Below are 19,736 nucleotides of genomic sequence, written 5' to 3' on the forward strand. Positions count from 1 at the left end.
TAGATCAGCTTGGAGAACATGCAGGAACCAAGGGAATTCTGGGGCACAGAACTTCCAGCCATAGAAGAGGAGAGTTTAATCTTCACCTTTTTCCCTTCCCCTTTCCCCCATACCCCAAATTGCCTTTCAGTCATCCTTTGCTTTGATTCAATCTATAGTCAATGTGTACAGTATTATGAATAGTCAAAGATATAGTACATGCTTGAATTATATTTCTTTTTTTTGTACAACTTCTTCCTCTTGGAGTTAATATATTTTTGTTTGCTTGGCTTAATAGTCCTATTCCTAACACAACCCTAAACTTTGCCATAACTGTAAATCTTTCAGTGCATTCAAACACATCAGGTATTCCATCAATTTGATCTTTGCGGAGATGCATTTAGCAGAGTCCTCTCCCCTGCTCCGGTAAGAGCTGACTGCTTTCCGGCGCTGCTGTTCTTCTGTCATTCTGGACTCTCTCTTCATGTCTCTTCACCTGGATACTGCCTTCACTTTTTCCCTACATTGAACCCACCCCTTTCCTGGAGCCGTGTTTTTCTGAGTTGGCTTCATTTTAATGGAATACATCCTCTAGGAATTTCTTAAGAAAGAGTTGTATGACAAACTGCATAGAACAAGTGGAAAAGATTTTTTAAAAAGAAAAAATAATTTTTAATTGCGTGTATGAAGTTTGGAGATTTTAATACCTAAGGGTGAAAGTGATTTCACCAGGGGCACAAAAATCATTCCACTAACTGAAAACTGAGCGGTGGCTGCCATTTTTGGCTCCTCCTGCCTTTAGGAGAGCATGGTGTTATGTGTAGAAGGGGGTTTTGGAGTTGTTGAAGCAGAGTGACCGTTATTATGAAAAGCAAAAAGATGGCTCTACAGAATGGGGGCAGAGAGGAGTAGGAGTGGTACTCAGAGGAAACTGAGATGCCTCTTTACAGCTCCTGCTCAGTCAAAAGAAGATCACACAGCTCTACATGTGTAAAGCCATCAAGGGCTTGGGCTTTTCAGGAGTGAAAGTTTGTGGACTCCCTACCAGGGAATAAACCCAGTCAAAGCAAGAGGTACCTGGAATGGTAGTATAGGAGGGAAGTCATAAATAACAACTACTACTGACTTGTAACCAAGAAGCAGAAAGAACTAAAACTTTCACCTGTATTTCTTTCTCTGCAGTGATGTATGTTATTTAAATTAATCCTTCTCTCATTTTTGTGCATAGGGTATGCTTGTGACACTTGTATTTACTATTTGGTCTAGAAGTTTTGGAATACAAAGGTAAGAAAGAAACCAAGGTGGGGCGAGTGTGGTGGCTCACGCCTGTAATCCCAGCACTTTGGGAGGCCAAGGTGGGCAGATCATGAGGTCAGGAGATTGAGATCATCCTGGCCAACATAGTGAAACCCCATCTCTAGTAGAAATACAAAAATTAGCTGGATGTGGTGGCACATGCCTATAAACCCAGCTACTCAGGAGGCTGAGGCAGGAGAATTGCTTGAACCTGGGAGGCGGAGGTTGCAGTGAGCCGAGATCGCACTGCTGCACTCCAGCCTGAGCGACAGAGCAAGACTTAATCTCCAAATAAAAGAAAAAAGAAAAAAAAAGAGATTGTACGTGGGTTTGGACAGTGTCAGAGAAGAATCTAGGTCTCATAGAGAATGTCAAGGAGTAACAATATTCTAAAAAAAATGACTAAGCAAGCATGCAGGTTGACTTACCATGATCACTTAGGTGCACAAAGTAGAAAGAGATTCAATGAACAAAAACGGTATAGTTTATTGCCAACAGCAAACAGCATGAGCACCAGCATGGCAGTACCAGTTGCCCTATCCCCCAGCAACACAAGGGGTTTTGCATACAGCTGAGGCATCCGTGGCAAAAGGCTCAGTAATTTTTACAATGAACAGTAACCAAACCTGTCCCCTCCCCCAGAGACAGAGGACAGTTAGGACTTGAAATTTGACACATTTAGCAAGGATGTGTAGAGATGCTCAAGGACTATGGTGGTGTACCTCTTCCAACAGAGAGCAGAGACTGCCATGGAAATTTGTTATTATCAGCCACCAGATACCTGTTCCCCTATTGGTCTTCTTGTAACACACCTCAATTTCCTTTAGGGAAACCACCCAGCCTGCTGCAGCATTTGATGAAATGGTCAATTCACTACCTTTATCTGAATTCGCAGAGCTGTTCTGGTGTCAGAGTGTTCCAAGACTGGCTCTGCAGTTGTCCCTTTGATTCTGTGAGCCAACCTACAACCATCCAATGAATTCCTTTTGGTTTAGATTACAGTCAGCTTCTCTTACTGGCAACCAAAGAAGTCTGACATAAAATGGCATCTGTTATCAAAGAGTTCATAGTTCCACCAGGGAGACAGACATGTAAACAAATAGCCACAATCGGGTGAGAAATGCTATAAAAATGCTGTAATACAAGGCACATGTAAGGCACAATAGTAGCATTGAAGAAATCCATCAATAAAGGTAAGTGTCATGAGGGCAATAGGTGGAGAAAGTAAGCAAAGGTATCTCAGGTGGAACAAAAGTGTATACAATGTCCTCGAAGTATCTTAAAACATGGTGCATTTAGGGAATCACAAGAAATTTGGCATGGTGGGAGCATAAGATTCTACGGCAGCAGTGGCCAGTGGAGAGGTTGGAGAGAGAGGTAGGAGCCTGGTCATTTCATGTCAAAGGGTTTGGTTTTATTAAGGGGCAAGCTCCGTTAGAATTTTTTTTTTTTTTTTTTTGAGACAGAGTCTCGCTCTGTTGTCCAGGCTAGAGCGCAGTGGAGTGATCTTGGCTCACTTCAACCTCTGCCTCCCCAGTTCAAGAGATTCTCCTGCCTCAGCCTCCTGAGCAGCTGGGACTACAGACACGCACCACCATGTCCAGCTAATTTTGACATATTTAGTGGAGACAGGGTTTCACCACGTTGGCCAGGCTGGTCTCAAACTTCTGACTTCAAGTGATCTGCCCACCTCAGCCTTCCAAAGTGCTGGGATTACAGGTATGAGCCACCACGCCTGGTCCTTTCTGTCAGATTTATGTGTCAAAAAGGTTGCTCTGTTAGAGGTATGAAAAGGGAATGAGTTGGGAAGACATTGGAGAGCCATCAAGAGTAATTTGGACTTTGAAGTTAGACAGACTGGCTTCAAGTCCTGGCTCTGCTACTTCCTACCTGTGTGACCTTAAGCAAGTTCTTGAACCTCTCTGTGGCTCCGGTTTATCATTTATAAAATGTAATAATAAGATTTGCTTCTCAATGGCTTGTGGTGTGGTTTACGTGATCTTTGTAAAGTCAGTATAGTGCTTGGAAGATAGCAAATTTCTAAAGATGTTAGCTACTATTATAATGATGATGATAAAGTCTGGGAGACCAATTGGGGTTACTATTTTATTTTATTTTATTGTTTTTTGAGACAGAGTCTGGCTTTGTTGCCCAGGCTGGAGTGTGGTGGCACCATCTCTGCTCACTGTAACCTCTGCCTCCCGGGTTCAAGTGATTCTTCTGCCTCAGCCTCCCGAGTAGCTGGGACTACAGGTGTGTGCCACCACACCCAGCTAATTTTTGTATTTTTAGTAGAGATGGGGTTTCACCATATTGGCCAGGCTGGTCTTGAACTCCTGACCTTGTGATCCGCCCACCTCGGCCTTCCAAAGTACTGGGATTACAGGTGTGAACTACCGTGCCCGGTCTGGGGTTGCTATTAATACAATAGTCTAGGTGAGGGCTGATGAAGGCTTAAACCAAGACAAAGAAGTGGGGATGACAAGCCTTTTAAACGTTTGTAAGCCTGCCATATAGATAGGGTGGCCACATGATTTGTGATTCACTGAGGGACACTTCTCAGGGTGAAATGGGTATGTATTAATAATGATACCAGGACAACAGGCATGCACTGGGAAGTACAATCACGCTGCACAGTAGTCTCTTCTAAGTTCAGCTTCTAGATGTCCCACACTAGCACCAACAATGCTCAGCTTATTTGATTGTAACATGCTGAAAGGAAACTTGTTTTTAATTTTACTGGAGGCAAGACAAAATCAACAAGCATCAGGCATCCTCTTAGCTCAGATGTCTTTTCTGAGTCAATTCAGCCAGATTTGACTACTCAGCCCAACTAAGCACGCACAAGAGAGAGGGCAACCATGTTCTTTCTCTCTGCACCACACAGGATGTGAACCACACATGCTGGAAAGCAGGGCCTCCAGCCTTCATTTGCAGGCTGGGTGGCTCAGACATCAGGTCAACATTAATGGCTTCCCTATGTCTCCAAAATAGGGCTTGGCATCTCTCCCAGAACCTCCCTAAAGGCAGGTAACTTGTCCGGCTGTCTTGTTCTCTCCAATATACTTAGCATCAAATGCAGTGTCTAGCCCCTAGCAGGAGCTTGACGAATACTTATTAAATATTGGAATGGGCGTGGTGGGGCTGGGCGTAGTGGCTCATGCCTGCAATCCCAGCACTTTGGGAGGCCAAGGAGGGTGGATCACCTGAGGTCAGGAGTTCGAGACCAGCCTGGCCAATGTGGAGAAACCCTGTCTCTACTAAAAATACAAAAATTAGCCGGGCTGGTGGTGCACATCTGTAATCCCAGCTACCTGGGAGGCTGAGGCACAAGAATCACTTGAACCTGAGAGGCGGAGGTTGCAGTGAGCCAAGATCACACCACTGCACTCCAGCCTGGGCAACAGAACAAGACTCTGTCTCAAAAAAACAACCAAACAAAAAAGAAGTGGTGGTATTTTCGTTGTAGATACTCCCTACGTGTATAAAGGTTGGCCAAAGCTCCTGCCCCATTCCCAATACTCAAAGATGCCATGTCTTCCAGTTCACTTTCATTAGGTTCTGGGTAGGAACAGTCAAATCAATCAGGATTTCTGGTGATGGACAGTCAATATCTTCCTTACCATGTTTTCATTAGCAACAAAATGTTGTATGGGCCAGGGGGAGCCTTCATAGCTTTACACTAACACAGGGAGTGAGGCGAGGAAGACCTAATTTATTATTATTATTATTATTATTATTATCATTATTTGAGATGGAATCTGGCTCTGTTACCCAGGCTGGAGCACAGTGGCATGATCCTTTCTCACTGCGAGCTCTGCCTCCTGGTTCAAGTAATTCTCCTGCCTCAGCCTCCTGAGTAGCTGGGACTACAGGCGTGTACCACCACGTCCAGCTAATTTTTGTATTTTGGGTAGAGACAGGGTTTTGCCATGTTGGCCAGGCTGGTCTCGAACTCCTGACCTCAAGTGATCCACCCACCTCAGCCTTCCAAAGTGCTGGGATTACAGGCGTGAGCCACCGTGCCCAGCCAAAGACTCAATTTCTTGCTTGAGATAATGGAGCAACACAAAGGAATCTTCCAGCTGGTTGCCATCCTTCTCAGGATTTCTTTTATTTTGGGCTTGTAGTAGCTCGGCCTCTATTTCCCCCTGCCCCTTTGAAAGTTAATTTCTCCTCAGAGGCCCTTTCCTCTCCTCAGAGGCCCTTTCCTCTCCTCAGAGGCCCTTTCCAAGCCAGTCTTGGACTGGCTTTCTTGGCTTTACTTGGCTATTGTGTGGTTTCAATGGAGCAGACTAATATATGATTTGGATCTGTCTCCCTGCCCAAATTTCATGTGGAATTTAATCCCCAATGTTGGAGGAGGTGGCCGGTAGGAGGTGATTGGATCATGGGGGTGGATTTCCTCCTTGCTATTCTCATGATAGTGAGTTCTCACGAGGTCTGGTTGTTAAGAAGTGTATAGCACCTCCCCCTTCTTTCTTTCTCCTGCTCCAGCCGTGTAGGACAGGTCTGCTTCTCTTTTGTCTTCTGCCTTCATTGTAAGTTTCCTGAGGCCTCCCCAGCCATGCTTCCTGTACAGCCTGGGGAACCACGAGCCAATTAGCCTCTTTTCTTTATAAATTACCCAGTCTCGAGGCTGGGCCTGGTGGCTCACGCCTGTAATCCTAGCCCTTTGAGGGGCCAAGGTGAGTGGATGGCCTGAGCTCAGGAGTTGGAGATCAGCCTGGGCAACGTGGTGAAACCCCATCTCTACTAAAACACAAAAAATTAGCCAGGTATATTGGGTGCCTGTAGTCTCAGCTACTTGGGAGGCTGAGGCACGAGAATTGCTTGAACCCAGGAGGTGGAGGTTGCAGTGAGCCATGATCACACCACTGTATTCCAGCCTGGCGACAGAGCAAGACTCTATCTCCAAAATAAATAAATAAATAAATAAATAAAATTACCCAGTCTCAGGTAGTTCTCTGTAACAATGCAAGAATGGACTAATACATAGATAGTAACTTCTCCCACCTATTTTTCCAAAAACTGCTCCTGTTCTCAGTCAGTCCTTTCCCAAACTGGAGCCTCCCTATAGCACAACCTGTAACAATTAGGGACTCACTTGGAAGTTTATTGGTGGAAGCACAGAAGCACCGTGTTGGAAACACCATCTTACCTTTCCCATGGTCACTTGGCTCACAGTGGGAAAGGGAGCATTATAAGAGGTGGTAGCAAGTACAAGTACATGCAAGCCAGGAAGAGCATGTTTTGCTAGGTGTCAGGGTCCCAAGAAGTGCTCTCCTAGGGAACTGGCTACAGGAACTTGTAGAAGGTGCTCATCCGGATCCTCTTGTTCCCAGAGGCTGTGGCTCAAGACAGCTCTCATGGGTATATTCAAATTGATTGGAGATGCCACTGGTGAGGGTATCTTGTAGCTGCTGCAGTTGTCTATTTCAATGGCAGTGTCATTGTTCCTGTTGGAGCCCAGGGAATTTTGGGGTTATTGAAAGCAATAGAAGAAAACGAAAACATTGTTAAAATTTAACTTAAAAACCACTTTTGGCTGGGTGCAGTGGCTCACGCCTGTAATCCCAGCACTTTTGGAGGCTGAGGTGGGCGGATCACTTGAGGTCAGGAGTTCAAGACCAGGCTGGCCAACATGGTGAAACCCCGTCTGTACTAAAATACAAAAATTAGCTGGGCATGGTGGCATACGCCTGTAAGTCCAGCTACACAGGAGCTGAGGCATGGGAATCGCTTGAACCCAGGAGGCGGAGCTTGCAGTGAGCCGAGATGGTACCACTGCGCTCCAGTCTGTGTGACAGAGTGAGACTCCTTCTCAAACAAAACAAAACAAAACAAAACAAAAAAACTCACTTTCTAGTTATGCCTTTTTCCAGCGCCAGTGCTTTAAGCACATGTATGGAAATGCGGTGCACAATATGCATATATGGAATAATGTCAAAGGCAACCCAAGGAGAGAAAGCCACACGGGAGGAGGAGGAGGGAGCCTGGAGCTAAGGCCTGCTCTGCTGGAGGAACAAACAACTCTTCAGACCTTAAGGACTACTTTGATGTGTTGAGAATATAATGTATTATGACTCAAAGACAAAATCCCAGGGACCAAAAATTTAAGATCAGAGAAGTGAGAGTGAGCTGGGGGCCTGAGGGGTTACCAGCCTTGGTAACCAAGGGCTTGGGTTGTCACGTGGGGAGAGAGTCCTTTGTAAAGAGCTGCTGGCTCCTTCTCCTCAAGCTGAAAGAAAGAGCCTTCCTGGGTCAACCCAGGGAGCTTGAGCTGTGGTTCCTGGGCTCTGGGAGAAGGGTTGCTTCTGCGCCTTGGAAGCAAGGTCCTCTCCAGTGGCTGGTCAAAATATGAGAGGATGTTTCCTGAGGGTCAGATGTGGGCTGTACGAGAGAGAGAGAGAGAGAGAGAGAGAGAGAGGAGAGAGAGAGAGGACGTGCACACCAGCCTGGAGCCACTGTAAGCCCTACCCAAGAGGACTCCTTAAAGGGGTGAGAGGATAGCTAGTGCCTGGGGGTCATGGCCCCTGCAGAGCCATGGCTGGGGGGGTGGGGGAGGAGCAGTGTGGCCAGATGAAAGGGAGGTGTTGCAGTTGAGGGGCCAGAAAGGAGATTTCAAAGAACCCAAGAAAGCTCCTGGCCAGTTGTAATGGCTCATGACTATAATCCCAGCATTTTAGGAGGCCAAGGTGGGAGGATCACTTCGGTTCAGGAGTTTGAGACCAGCCTGGGCAACATAGCAAGACCTTGTCTCTACTAAAAATTTAAAAAATTAACCAGGCATGGTGGTGCATGCCTGTAGTCCCAGTTACTTGGGAGGCTGAGGCAGGAGGATTGCTTGACCCCAGGAGATTGAGGCTGTAGTGAGCCAAGATCATGGCACTGTACTCCAGCTTGGGCAACAGAGTGAGATACTGTTGGAAAGCAAAGGAGAGGAGAGGAGAGGAGACGGGAGGGGAAGGGAGGGGAGGGGAGGGGAGGGGAGGGGAGGGGGAAGGAGAGGGGGAAAGGAAAGAGAAAGAAAAGAGAGAAAGGAGGAAAAAGAAAAAAGAAAGAAAGCTCCTAAGAGAAAAAAGTTAGCTTTAAGTAATAGGAAACAGAAAGAGAAGAAGAGTGACAACCCAGTTCCCCACCAGGAAAGGTCACCTTGATAGGGAGCCAGACTGAGGGTAAGGAGAAGATGTGATAAGTTCAGGGTTTTGATAATTTTCAGACATTAGATATTTTAATTTCAGAATTGAGGCTGCTTTTGCAATTTAAATGGACCAAAGGACCTTTAATATTCTCAGAGAGAGCCCATATGCTATGTAGCCTGCCCAGAAATCCAGCTTTTATCCAGGAGCAAGAGGAAAACTTCTGCCACTGAAAAAGTTATGAAGGGCAGACAAAATAAATTTGCATTCTGATGATACCCCACAAGTTGCACTTGTGCAGCATATTGGTTGCACTATCTTGCTTTGAGTTTCTATCACTTTTTACAGAAAGAATCTAATACAATTATTAGTAAATTAATGAGACTTTGGAGCTACCGGTAGTTTCCCTTATTCTGTCCGTTTTGCAGAAGAGGCTGGTGAGGGCCAGGCGCGGTGACTCACGCCTGTAATCCCAGCACTTTGGGAGGCCAAGGTGGGTGGATCACCTGAGGTCAGGAGTTCGAGACCAGCCTGGCCAACATGGTGAAACCCTGTCTCTACTAAAAATACAAAAAATTAGCCAAGTGTGGTGGCAGGTGCCTGTAATCCCAGCTACTTGGGAGGCTGAGGCAAGAGAATCACTTGAACCCAGAAGGTGGAGGTTGCAGTGAGCCGATATCACGCCATTGCACTCCAGCCTGGGCAACAAGGGTGAAACTCTGTCTTCCAAAAAAAAACGAAAAGATAAGAAGAAAAAAGAAAACAAAAAAAGAAGACGCAGATGAGGCAAAGAGAACTAGGGTTTTACCCCAGGGATCCTTGTGAGCTTGGATTGGAAATAGTCAATAGCTAACTCCACCATGAGCCTGCTTTGTTAGATTCACTTCTTTGAATTGATTTTCTCATCCCTCATTCCTTTTATTGAACACCTGTTGTTAGAAAACACTGGATTTTGCCTAAGGAGTGAATATTCAGATCAAAGAGCCAAAGACCTTGTTTTCAAAGGCAGGCTTACAATAAAATTGACAGAAAAAGCCATGTGCATGACTATCTAAAATACAAAGAAGGAACTGAGATACGTTGGTAGAGGGTGTCATTGATCCCATGACTTCATGCTGGAGGAAGGGATCTGGAGCTGACCCCACAGAGGACCTACCTGTCTGCTGTGGGCTGAGGCTTTCCTGAGAGCTGTGAGAAACTGCCACTGGTCTGCTCAGCCGCCAGCAGCACGAGGGACTTGCTAGGCTGGGGGGATGACAGGAGGCTGTTTTCAGGCTGGATGGAGAAATTTAGCGTCAGATGGATAGGTCTACTCAGATAGTTATTGGCCTCCTCGGGGTAGAATTTTGAAGAGGTTTGTGATATTACAGTTGAGTTTCACACCCTAGCCCTGGGAACCTGTTCCTTCAGCATTAAGCCCCGAGAATCATCCAACAAAAAATGGGAACCCTGGCAGGGTCACACCCACTCCCTGGTCAACTATGGTGGCTGCTCTGTCCAGAGTACAGATCTGAATGTTCAGAAGCAGAGCTGCCAGGCTATAAAACTGCTGACCTTCAAAGTCAATAACATACCTGAAGCACAGAACTTAAGTGAGAGGAGGAAAGCATTTAGATTCTGAAATCTGAAGGTTTTGGACAGTCCAATCTATTGACCTTCCTTCCTGTGCTTCTATACCAAGCAGGACCTGGAAAGGCCTTATGTGTATCAAAGACGTACCCTAAATAAACCAAAGAGGAAGGGCAAATACTTGAGGAAATATTTGTAAAAACCTGTAAGGGTCAAAAATCCTGATGTATAAAAAGTTTTATTTTAGGCTGGGTGCAGTGGCTCACGCCTGTAATCCCAGCACTTTGGGAGGCCAAGGCGGTTGGATCATGAGGTCAAGAGATCAAGACCATCCTGGCCAACATGAGGAAACCCCATCTCTACTAAAAATACAAAAGTTAGCTGGGCGTGGTGGTGCACGCCTGTAGTCCCAGCTACTTGGAAGGCTGAGGCAGGAGAATCACTTGAACCTGGGAGGCGGAGGTTGCAGTGAGCCAAGTTTGCACCACTGTACTCCAGCCTGGCGACAGAGTGAGATTCCATTTCAAAAAAAAAAAAAAGTTTTCTTTTACAAATCAATTTAGAGAAACACAAGATTGCCAATAGAAAAATGGCCAAAGAATACAACAGACAGTGCCATATATATGGCATTAACATATATACAAAATATATTAAAACAATATTGTATTATGTATATGACTATAAATACATAACAATGTAACAATGCTGAAACTCATTGAAAATCAGAGAATGCCACTTTTTTACCTATTATACTAGGAAATTTATGAAAACGTTTACTGCTTAATTGTAATAGGATATGTAGTAAAATACTAATTTTTTTTTTTTTTTTTGAGATGGGAGTTTCACTCTTTCACCCAGGCTGGAGTAGAGTGGCACGATTTCGGCTCACTGCAACCTTCACTTCCCGGGTTTAAGTGACTCTCCTGCCTCAGCTTCCCGAGTAGCATTATAGGGGCCTGCCACCACACCCAGCTAAGTTTTGTATTTTTAGTAGAGATGGGTTCGCCATGTTGGGCAGGCTGGTCTTGAACTCCTGACCTCAGGTGATCCACCTGTCTTGGCCTCCCAAAGTGTTAGGATTACAGGTGTGAGCCACCACACCCGGCCCACAGACACTCATATTATTGGTGAGAGTATAATTTGGTATGATATTTATGGAAATAATCTAGCAATATGTGTTAAGAGCCTTGAAAATGTTCATGCTGTTTGAATTCTACTTCTAAAAACCTATCTGAGAATATAATCAGAAATGTAGATCATACATATAAATGCTTGCTTTAGCGTTATTTACAATAATAAACAAATACAGGCCAGGCACAGAGGTTCACACCTGTAATCCCAGCACTTTGAGAGGCCAAGGCAGGTGGATCACTTGAGGACAGGAGTTCAGGACCAGCCTGGCCAACATGGTGAAACCCCATCTCTACTAAAAATACAAAAATGAGCCAGGCGTGGTGGCATACACCTGTAATCCCAGCTACTCTGGAGGCTGAGGCACGAGAATCGCTTGAACTCGGGAGGTGGAAGTTGCAGTGAGCCGAGATGGCGCAATTGCACTCCAGCCGGGTGACAGGGCATGGCTCTGTCTCAAAAAAACAGAAACATTTCTAAATGTCTCAATATTAGGGACACGTCAAATAAATTTTAATTCATTCATACTACTGAATAGAAATTATCAAAATGATACTTACAAAGAGCTTTTAAAAGACATGGAAATGTGTCTATATATATATATACACACACATTTACATATATACATATATATGCTTATCTCTCGACAGGTCCTGGAGGGAGGCCCACTTACTGTTGTTTCTGTGGAGCTGGTGGGCATCTTGGGCACCAAACAGTGAGTGAATTCAATTCTCGGGTCTTTGGTGGTGATGGACAGGCCTTTCTGCAGAATTTTCACCAAGCGGACCCAGAATTGAAACACAATCTCTGGGTGTTTTTCATGGAGCTTCAGATAGTAGATCTTTTCGGTCACTGTCCTAACCCTCAGGATGCGCTGGAGCCGGTCGTAGATTCGCAGCTCCACGTACTTCAGGGGGAGAAGCCTGGGCATAATCAGGACATTCCCATGAGAGAGCTCGTGGTTTCAATCAACCATGTGGGTTGAGCCACCTGGAGGTGGCTCAGTGTCACTGGCCTCCTACCTCTCTGCCTGGGGGATGCTGAAGGGAGAAAGCTCATGTAATGAAAGTGGGGGTGATTACTAAGACTGACTCCTCTCCAATTTCCAGGACTTTAGTAGGAATACAGGTGTGTGCCAGTACACCCACCTAATTATTTTGGTTTTTTTTTTGGCAGAAACAGGATCTCCCTATGTTGCCCAGATTGGTCTTGAACTCCTGGCTTCAAGCAATCCTCCCACCTCAGCCTCCCAAGGAGCTAGGATTACAGATGTGAGCCACTGTGCCCTACCAAGATAAGTGTGATTAATTCCACTTTACAGATTTTGAGGCTGACACTTAGAGAGGCTAAGTGATTTGCCCAAGTTTAGATCTTATTAAGTGTGACCTGGAACTAAGATATCCTGTCTCAGTTTCTAGAACTCTTTCTTCCTATATCCTGACTTACTGTGTTGAAAGGGCAAGGAAAAGGATAGATGTCTCCTGAATATCTAGTATTTTTTTTTTCAATCTCAGGATTTCATAGTCGTGTTTGACTTTCGTATCCCCACTTTTTCCTTGGAAATCCCCTTTACCTATATTGACAAAAAGAAACATTTCTAAATGTCTAATATTAGGGACTTGTCAAGTAAATTTTAATTCATTCATATTACTAAAAATTATTGAAATTATATTTACAAAAAGATTTCAAAAGACATGGAAACGTGTCTGCATATACACACATGTATACACACACACACACATTTACAGAAAAAGAAGCCAAGATTCTCAAAAACCAGACTCGAGACAAGGACTGTGTACTGCCCTATCCCAGCACGAAGCACAGTGCTTGGTAAATATAGATGCTAAACAAATACAGCTGGGCGTGGTGGCTCACACCTGTAATCCTAGCACTTTGGGAGGCCAAGGCAAGCAGATCACGAGGTCAGGAGATTGAGACCATCCTAGCTAACATGGTGAAACCCTGTCTCTACTAAAAAACACAAAAAATTAGCCAGGTGTGGTGGCAGGTGTCTATAGTCCCAGCTACTCGGGAGGCTGAGGCAGGAGAATGGTGTGAACCCAGGAGGTGGAGCTTGCAGTGAGCCAAGATCACGCCACTGCACTCCAGCCTGGGCAACAGAGCGAGACTCTATCTCAAAAAAAAAAAAAGATATTAAATACTTGCTAAACAAATGAATGAATGAGTTCTACAGGGTTTATGCACTAAAGAACACTGTCTTTTCTTCTTATCTAAAATCCAGCTACAAAGCAATGCATATCCCAGTCAATCATTCCATCCCTTCCGGCCCTCCCTCAAGCCTTTACCTGCTGAGGGTGATGACTGGGGCGTCACCAGGTGTGCTCCAGGTGGAAAACGGACCCCGGGGCCAGGTAACATTGGCCATCAGGAGGACATTGGGGAGCGGCAGGGAGGGCACGGAGGAGGTCACCCCAAGGATCACGGTGGCAGACCCTTCACAGACATTTCTCCAGTTCCCGGGCTTAGTGACCTGGAAATCAGCCTCAGGTGCGTGGGTCAGAAAGGAGCAGAAAACAAGGGGTGGAAGGATACAGATGCTGGAAAGCAGCACTTCAACTTAGGGGCAGGTGTGCAGCACACTGAGCTGGGCCCTGACCTGCTATTGATCCTTTTTGTTGGTCTCCCCAAATACACTTTAAGGTCCTTGGCTGCAGGAACCATATATCATCCTTCTCTGCGTCCTCTGTTTTATCTAACTGTAAAAAGATGCACTAGCAAGAAAAAGCTGAGTGGCATTGAAGTTTTCATTCCCCCATCTTTGGGTAGGAGAAGCCAGCACTGGTTTCTAATGGCCTAAAAGGGAGATTGTGTGAAGAAAGTCCCAGAAGGGGAGGAAAGTGAGGAAAAAGCTGTTGAATAGGGAAGACCCAGACAGCTTGAGTTGAGGGAGGTTTGGAGCACTTCTCCCAGGATGATGGAGGGGCCATCTTGTTGCTGGGTCTTGAGTGGAATGAGGATCTATTCTCTTGAAGCAGAAGGGGGCCATCACAGGACAGAAATACTGGATGCCCACCACTGGGCACAATGTCTCAGCCAAGACACCCCCCACCTCACTATGCACGGCTGGCAGAAAAGCACCAGAACTGGGGCCACTAAGGAGCCACGGGGACCCGGGTAAGGAACATATGAGGAGGGACCCCTATGTTCCCAAGGCCAGAGGGCCTTCTCCCAATGCTCTACACCTTTTTCGGATAATAGACATGGGGTCTCATGTCTATGTTGCCCAGACTGGTGTCAAACTCCTGGGCTCAAGTGATCTTCCCCTCTCAGCCTCCCAAAGTGCTGAGATTACAGGCATGAGCCACTAAGCCCAGTCAATGTTCTAGACTTTGTAAAACCATCGACACCACTGCCCAGTCCTTGGTGGAACTGGGGACAAGGGAAAGCCCCAGGAATGACTGAAATGTAATTTCCCACAGCCTGACCAGATGGTGTTACCAGAAAAGTGAATTTTGATTTTGAAAAAAAAGTGACACTTCCTGGAGCCCATGTTGAGGAATAAAATTCCTGTCCTCTGCAAAACACAGAGGGTTGTACATGTTGAGATTAAGTGCTCAATAAATATTTGTGGGTGATGCCGCTTTGAGACGATAGTGATGGCGATGTGCAGGAAGGGGGAGAGAGGAAGCAGTGTAACTCCACTATAACAACTAAAACTATAACTAGTATGTGGATTGCATCACTTCAAGTAAACTTTGGACTGTGTGCGGTCATTCACGCCTATAATCCCAGCACTTTGGGAGTCCAAAGTGGGAGTATCACTTGAAGCCAGGAGTTCAAGACCAGCCTGGGCTACATGGTGAGACCCTGTCTTTATCAAAAAAAAATTTTTTTAAATCAAACTTTGAACTTTTCTGTGGGGGTCAGCCTCTCCCTAGCACATTCTGAGTTTGTTGCTACCTGGGTCACTTAGTGTCCATTCAGAGAATCTAAACAGTTTTAATATTAGGCCAAAAAAATAGCACTTTGGGAGGCCACGTCGGGCGGATCATGAGGTCAAGAAATTGAGACCATCTTGGCCAACATGGTGAAACCTTTTCTCTACTAAAACACAAAAAAATTAGCTGGGCAAAGTGGTGCATGCCTGTAGTCCTAGCTACTCGGGAGGCTGAGATAGGAGAATTGCTTGAACCCGGAAGGCAGAGGTTGCAGTGAGCCTAGATTGCACCAGGGCAATGGAGTGAGACTCCATCTCAAAAAAAAAAAAAAAAAAAGCACACATTAAGAGAACAAATTTGCAACCGAATCATGAATCATTACCCCCAATAGAAATGACTAGAAATTGGATCCTGAGACTGGACTTCCCATGTTACTGCTCTGTCTCCACCAAGGGTATATTAGGAATGAGCTCACCCCAGGTTTGCCAGCTGATCACCCAACTACACATCTGTCGGGGGGCAGCAAAGGGACCACGGAGCGGCAGGAGGCATGAACACAGCTCTCCAAAATCTGGGGACTCCATTAGGGAGTAGCTCACTGCTCTGTGAAGAGTCTGCAAATTAAGCCCAAGACCCACCTCAAACTGTTTCCACCTTCTCTCCTATAACCCCTGGCTGCTTTCCCACTCCATTTGAATGGGTCTGTGTCTTGCAGACCTTGCATTCCAGACTCCTTGCCCTTCCTTAGGTACTTGGAAGCGCCTCTGTCTGAGATATCCTCCCCGCTGCTCTTCCACTTACCAGAATCTCAGCAGTCTCTCAAAGAATGGCTTAAGACCCTTCTGGAAAACCTTCTTCAACTGCCAAAGTCCAGAGAGAATGCCCTGAATGCCTCCAGCACATGCCTGGGGCATCAGCTGGTCCAAACTCTCTGACATAGAGCTTGCTTAGACAGTTACCAAATAACGGGCAAACTAAACTCATAGGCTTCCTGGCCAGGGACACTGATCTTTCTCTGCACCTCCTGCCCTGCACTCAGATGTTTAGTGTGTGCTTACTGGCTGATCAACTGGTTATGCTCTCCTGCGCAGGAGTACGGGTTCAGGCTAGACCGCTAGAGGGAGGCAGGCAGCACCCGCGTAAGGCTTCATACTTACGAAAACGACCACCTTCCACTCCCAGTGGCCCCATCCCAGGCTCACTTCCGTTGGTCACCACCATCCTCTTAGGGAATGGTAGGATCTGGGCAAGACTTATTTACCCAGTGTCTTCGCTTTCAAACAAGGCTGTTTCTAAACCATCCCAGAGTGAGGAGGTTAGATTTCAGAGCAGGGTTTCTAACAGCAACTTCATTCCCTGTAACTATCCAGTTTGGACAAGTGGCCCAGAAAGGGCCTATGAACCCTGCCTGGAGACTGAGCTCTGATCTCTCCTTTTGTAAGGCATAAATCAATTTCCTTAAAGCAGATGACCTGCAGGTAGCTCTATCATATGGTAGGCACAAATGGAGGTGAACTTGGGACCCAGACCTTCTGGTTTTCTCTAGCTTTGGTGGCTTCTTTGTCCCTCCTCCCCCCACCCCCAGGGCTTTAAAAGGCCACAGCATCTCCTAACCAACCCCTAGGAACAGGTTTTGGAAACAGAAAGACAGCTGGCCCTGAGCTCCACGAGGGTACCTGGATAAAGTTGCTTTCAAACACCACCGAGTTGGAGAACAAGTTGAATTCTGGAGAATGAATCAGTTGACAAAGAAGGCCATTTTCCACCCCAAGTTCCACTCCAGGGCCTGGTTCCCTGACCTCAGGTGGGAGGCCCCTGATTTTACTCATTGGTTCTTGGGAAGAATGGGCTGGGGAACATTTCTGGGGCTCCACGCAGACCCAGCCCAACGCCAAGATGTTGATGTGATCTGCCCCCGCCTTTCCAGCTCTTCCTCCCCATTTACTTACGGTCTGTCCACCAGGGCTGGGAGGGCCTGTCAGCTCACAATGGCAGGAATGACATCAAGGAATGTGATGGTGACAACAGAAAAGGAAAAAAAAGAAGAGGAGAAGAAGGACGGAGGATGTGCCAGGCTCTTTCCTCCCTCTTTCCACCAACTACAAACCAGCAGTAATTCAGCCTATCCCATTTTGTAAACATTCACCCTTACCCCAAACGGGGAAAATGACCCTCCCAAAGTTATGCCAAGGCAGCAGTTAGCTGGCCAGATGCAAGGAAGTCGCTTGGGAACACACAGGCTTTAATCCTCTTGCCTCCCAGTGAAGCCTCTCACCAAACTTCCATGTGACTTGTTCACCCACCCAGGGAAGTCTAAGGATAGGAGAAAGGGAGTTCATCTTCCCTACCCCATCTCATGGGAGAAAAGGAGATTTTTTTAAAAAAGAAATGTACACCTGTTAACTAAACAAAGAAGCTTATTTGGAAACAGCAGGCAAAGGAGAAGGCAGTGGCACAGTTGTATGCTGGAGCCAGACCAAAACAAGTCACGAGAGCTGGTTGTTGCATTTTCAGGCATGTTACAAGCCAGCTATTAAACACAGCAATTATTAAAACTTGGTTTTTTGTTTTTTGTTTTTGTTTTTTTTTTGAGACAGAGTTTTGCTCTTGTTGCCTAGGCTGGAGTGCAGTGGCGTGACCTCGGCTCACCACAACCTCTGCCTCCCGAGTTCAAGCGATTCCCTACCTCAGCCTCTTGAGTAGCTGGGATTACAGGCATGTGCCACCACAGCCGGCTAATTTTATATTTTTAGTAGAGATAGGCTTTCTCCATGTTGGTCAGGCTGGTCTGGAACTCCTGACCTCAGGTGATCTGCCTACCTCGGCCTCCCAAAGTGCTGGGATTACAGGCGTGAGCCACCGCACCCGGCCCTTAAAACTTAAATGATACAAACTTGGCTGGGCGTGGTGGCTCACGCCTGTAATCCCAGCACTTTGGGAGGCCGAGGTGGGTGGATCGCCTGAGGTCAGGAGTTCAAGACCAGCCTGGTCAACAGATGAAACCCCGTCTCTACTAAAACTACAAAAATGAGCTGGGTGTGGTGGTGGGTACCTGTAGTTCAGCTACTTGGGAGGCTGGGGCAGGGAGATTGCTTGAATCCGGGAGGCGGACGTTGTAGTGAGCCAAGATCGTGCCACTGCACTCCAGCCTGAGTGACAAAGCAAGACTCCATCTCAAAAAAAAGAAAAGAAAAGAAACAGTATACAGTGGTGGGCTGCTGCATATCTCTTCCCAGGGTGTGTTCCGGAACTTCATGTTGTTAGCTAACTTGAAATCAGCAAATGCTGCAAATCAGGATTTGATTTATTATTCTGTTGATTGTCTAAAGTGATAGAGAAAATGTTAATTATGCAGATTAAACTTAAAGGTGTATCTGTAGCTATTATATTTTGGGCATAGAAAAATCTGAGAAAATAGCCTTCCAGTATTTGAAGACTGTTACCTAATTTAGCAAAGAAGTTACCTACGTCATTGACAAATGAGTAAAGTTCCAATATACAACTTTGTTATTTCACTTTTGCCTTGCTCATTAATGTAAATCAAAATATCAACCAATATTCATGTCAGAACTATACTTGCTTATCAGTTGCAACCATAGATTGGCTACAAATACAAGAGTTTGACAAAAATCAACAAAAACTTTTGGTAAGAATCAACTGGTCATATGAAATTTACAATAAGGAGTATTATAAGGCCAGGTGCAATGGCTCACGCCTGTAATCCCAGCACTTTAGGAGGCCAAAGTGGGCGGATTGTTCAAATTTAGGAGTTCAAGACCAGCCTTGGCAACATGGTAAAACCCCGTCTCTACAAAAAGTACAAAAATTACCCTGGCGTGGTGGCATGCCCTGTGCTCCCAGCTACTTGGGAGGCTGAGGTGGGAGGATCACTTGAGCCCAGAAAGCAGAGGTTGCAGTGAGCAGAGACTGAGCCACTGTGCTCCAGCTTGGGTGACAGAATGAGATCCTGATCTAAAAAAAAGATCCTAAAATTGTGTATTTAAAAAGTATTTAAAAAGAGAAAAAGGGCCAGGTGCAGTGGTTCACGCCTGTAATCCCAGCACTTTGGAAGGCTGAGGTGGGTGGATCACCTGAGGTCAGGAGTTCGAGACCAGCCCGACCAACATGGTGAAACCCTGTGTCTACTAAAAATATAAAAAATTAGCCGGGCGTGGTGGTGGGCACCTGTAATCCCAGCTACTCAGGAGGCTGAGGCAGGAGAATTGCTTGAACCTGGGAGGCAGAGGTTGCAGTGAGCCAAGATTGCACCATTATTGCACTCCAGCCTGGGCAAAAAGAGCAAAACTCCATCTAAAAAAAAAAGAAGAAAGAAAAAAAGAATCCAACATCAGATGACTTCCCAGTTGGAAGTATGAAAATTGACACTTCTGCCCGGGTATGGTGGCTCACACCTTTAATCCCAGTACTTTGGGAGGCTGAGATGGATGGATCATGAGGTCACGAGTTTGAAACCAGCCTGGCCAATATGGTGAAACCCTGTCTCTACTAAAAATACAAAAATTAGCCAGTGTGGTGCCATGCACCTGTATTCCTAGCTACTTGGGAGGCTGAGGCAAAAGAACCGTTTGAACCCAGGAGGCGGAGGTTGCAGTGAGCCAAGATTGTGCCACTGTACTCCAGCGTGGGCCACACAGTAAAAGAAAAAAAAAAAGAAAGAAAGAGAGAGAGAGAGAGAGAGAGAGAGAGAGAGAGAGAGAAA

The 19,736-nt window shown here is 45.9% G+C and overlaps 1 protein-coding gene across 2 annotated transcripts; it reads right to left on the bottom strand.

Annotated features, from left to right (window-relative positions):
* Nucleotides 1-6,370: 6,370 nt before the first annotated feature.
* On the bottom strand, nt 6,371-17,012 carry FAM71F2 (family with sequence similarity 71 member F2). Of its 2 annotated transcripts, none has more exons than XM_033193577.1 (5): nt 16,693-17,012; nt 13,424-13,608; nt 11,791-12,040; nt 9,574-9,662; nt 6,371-6,734 (listed from the first exon to the last, which is right to left on the bottom strand). In XM_033193577.1, the coding sequence occupies exons 1-5, from the start codon at nt 16,843-16,845 to the stop codon at nt 6,539-6,541; spliced, it is 873 nt and encodes a 290-aa protein (XP_033049468.1). In that variant the 5' UTR covers nt 16,846-17,012; the 3' UTR covers nt 6,371-6,538. The 2 variants fall into 2 exon arrangements, with proteins under 2 accessions (XP_033049468.1, XP_033049466.1); XM_033193575.1 differs by having other exon boundaries at nt 9,574-9,692; nt 16,693-17,008.
* Between the last annotated feature and the right edge of the window lie 2,724 nt (nt 17,013-19,736).

Source organism: Trachypithecus francoisi, unplaced genomic scaffold (genome assembly GCF_009764315.1).
Source record: "Trachypithecus francoisi isolate TF-2019V2 unplaced genomic scaffold, Tfra_2.0 Lachesis_group4, whole genome shotgun sequence".
Classification (NCBI taxonomy): Eukaryota; Metazoa; Chordata; class Mammalia; order Primates; family Cercopithecidae; genus Trachypithecus; species Trachypithecus francoisi.

What these genes read in the sequence shown, in the direction of transcription:
- FAM71F2 (XM_033193575.1), bottom strand. Translation starts at nt 16,845, where the DNA reads ATGAGTAAAATCAGGGGCCTCCCACCTGAGGTCAGGGAACCAGGCCCT. An exon ending in TTGAAAGCAACTTTATCCAG is followed by an intron (nt 13,609 to 16,692) that starts GTACCCTCGTGG and finishes GCTGATTTCCAG; the next exon opens with GTCACTAAGCCCGGGAACTG. An exon ending in CCAGCTCCACAGAAACAACA is followed by an intron (nt 9,693 to 11,790) that starts GTAAGTGGGCCT and finishes TTCTCCATCCAG; the next exon opens with CCTGAAAACAGCCTCCTGTC.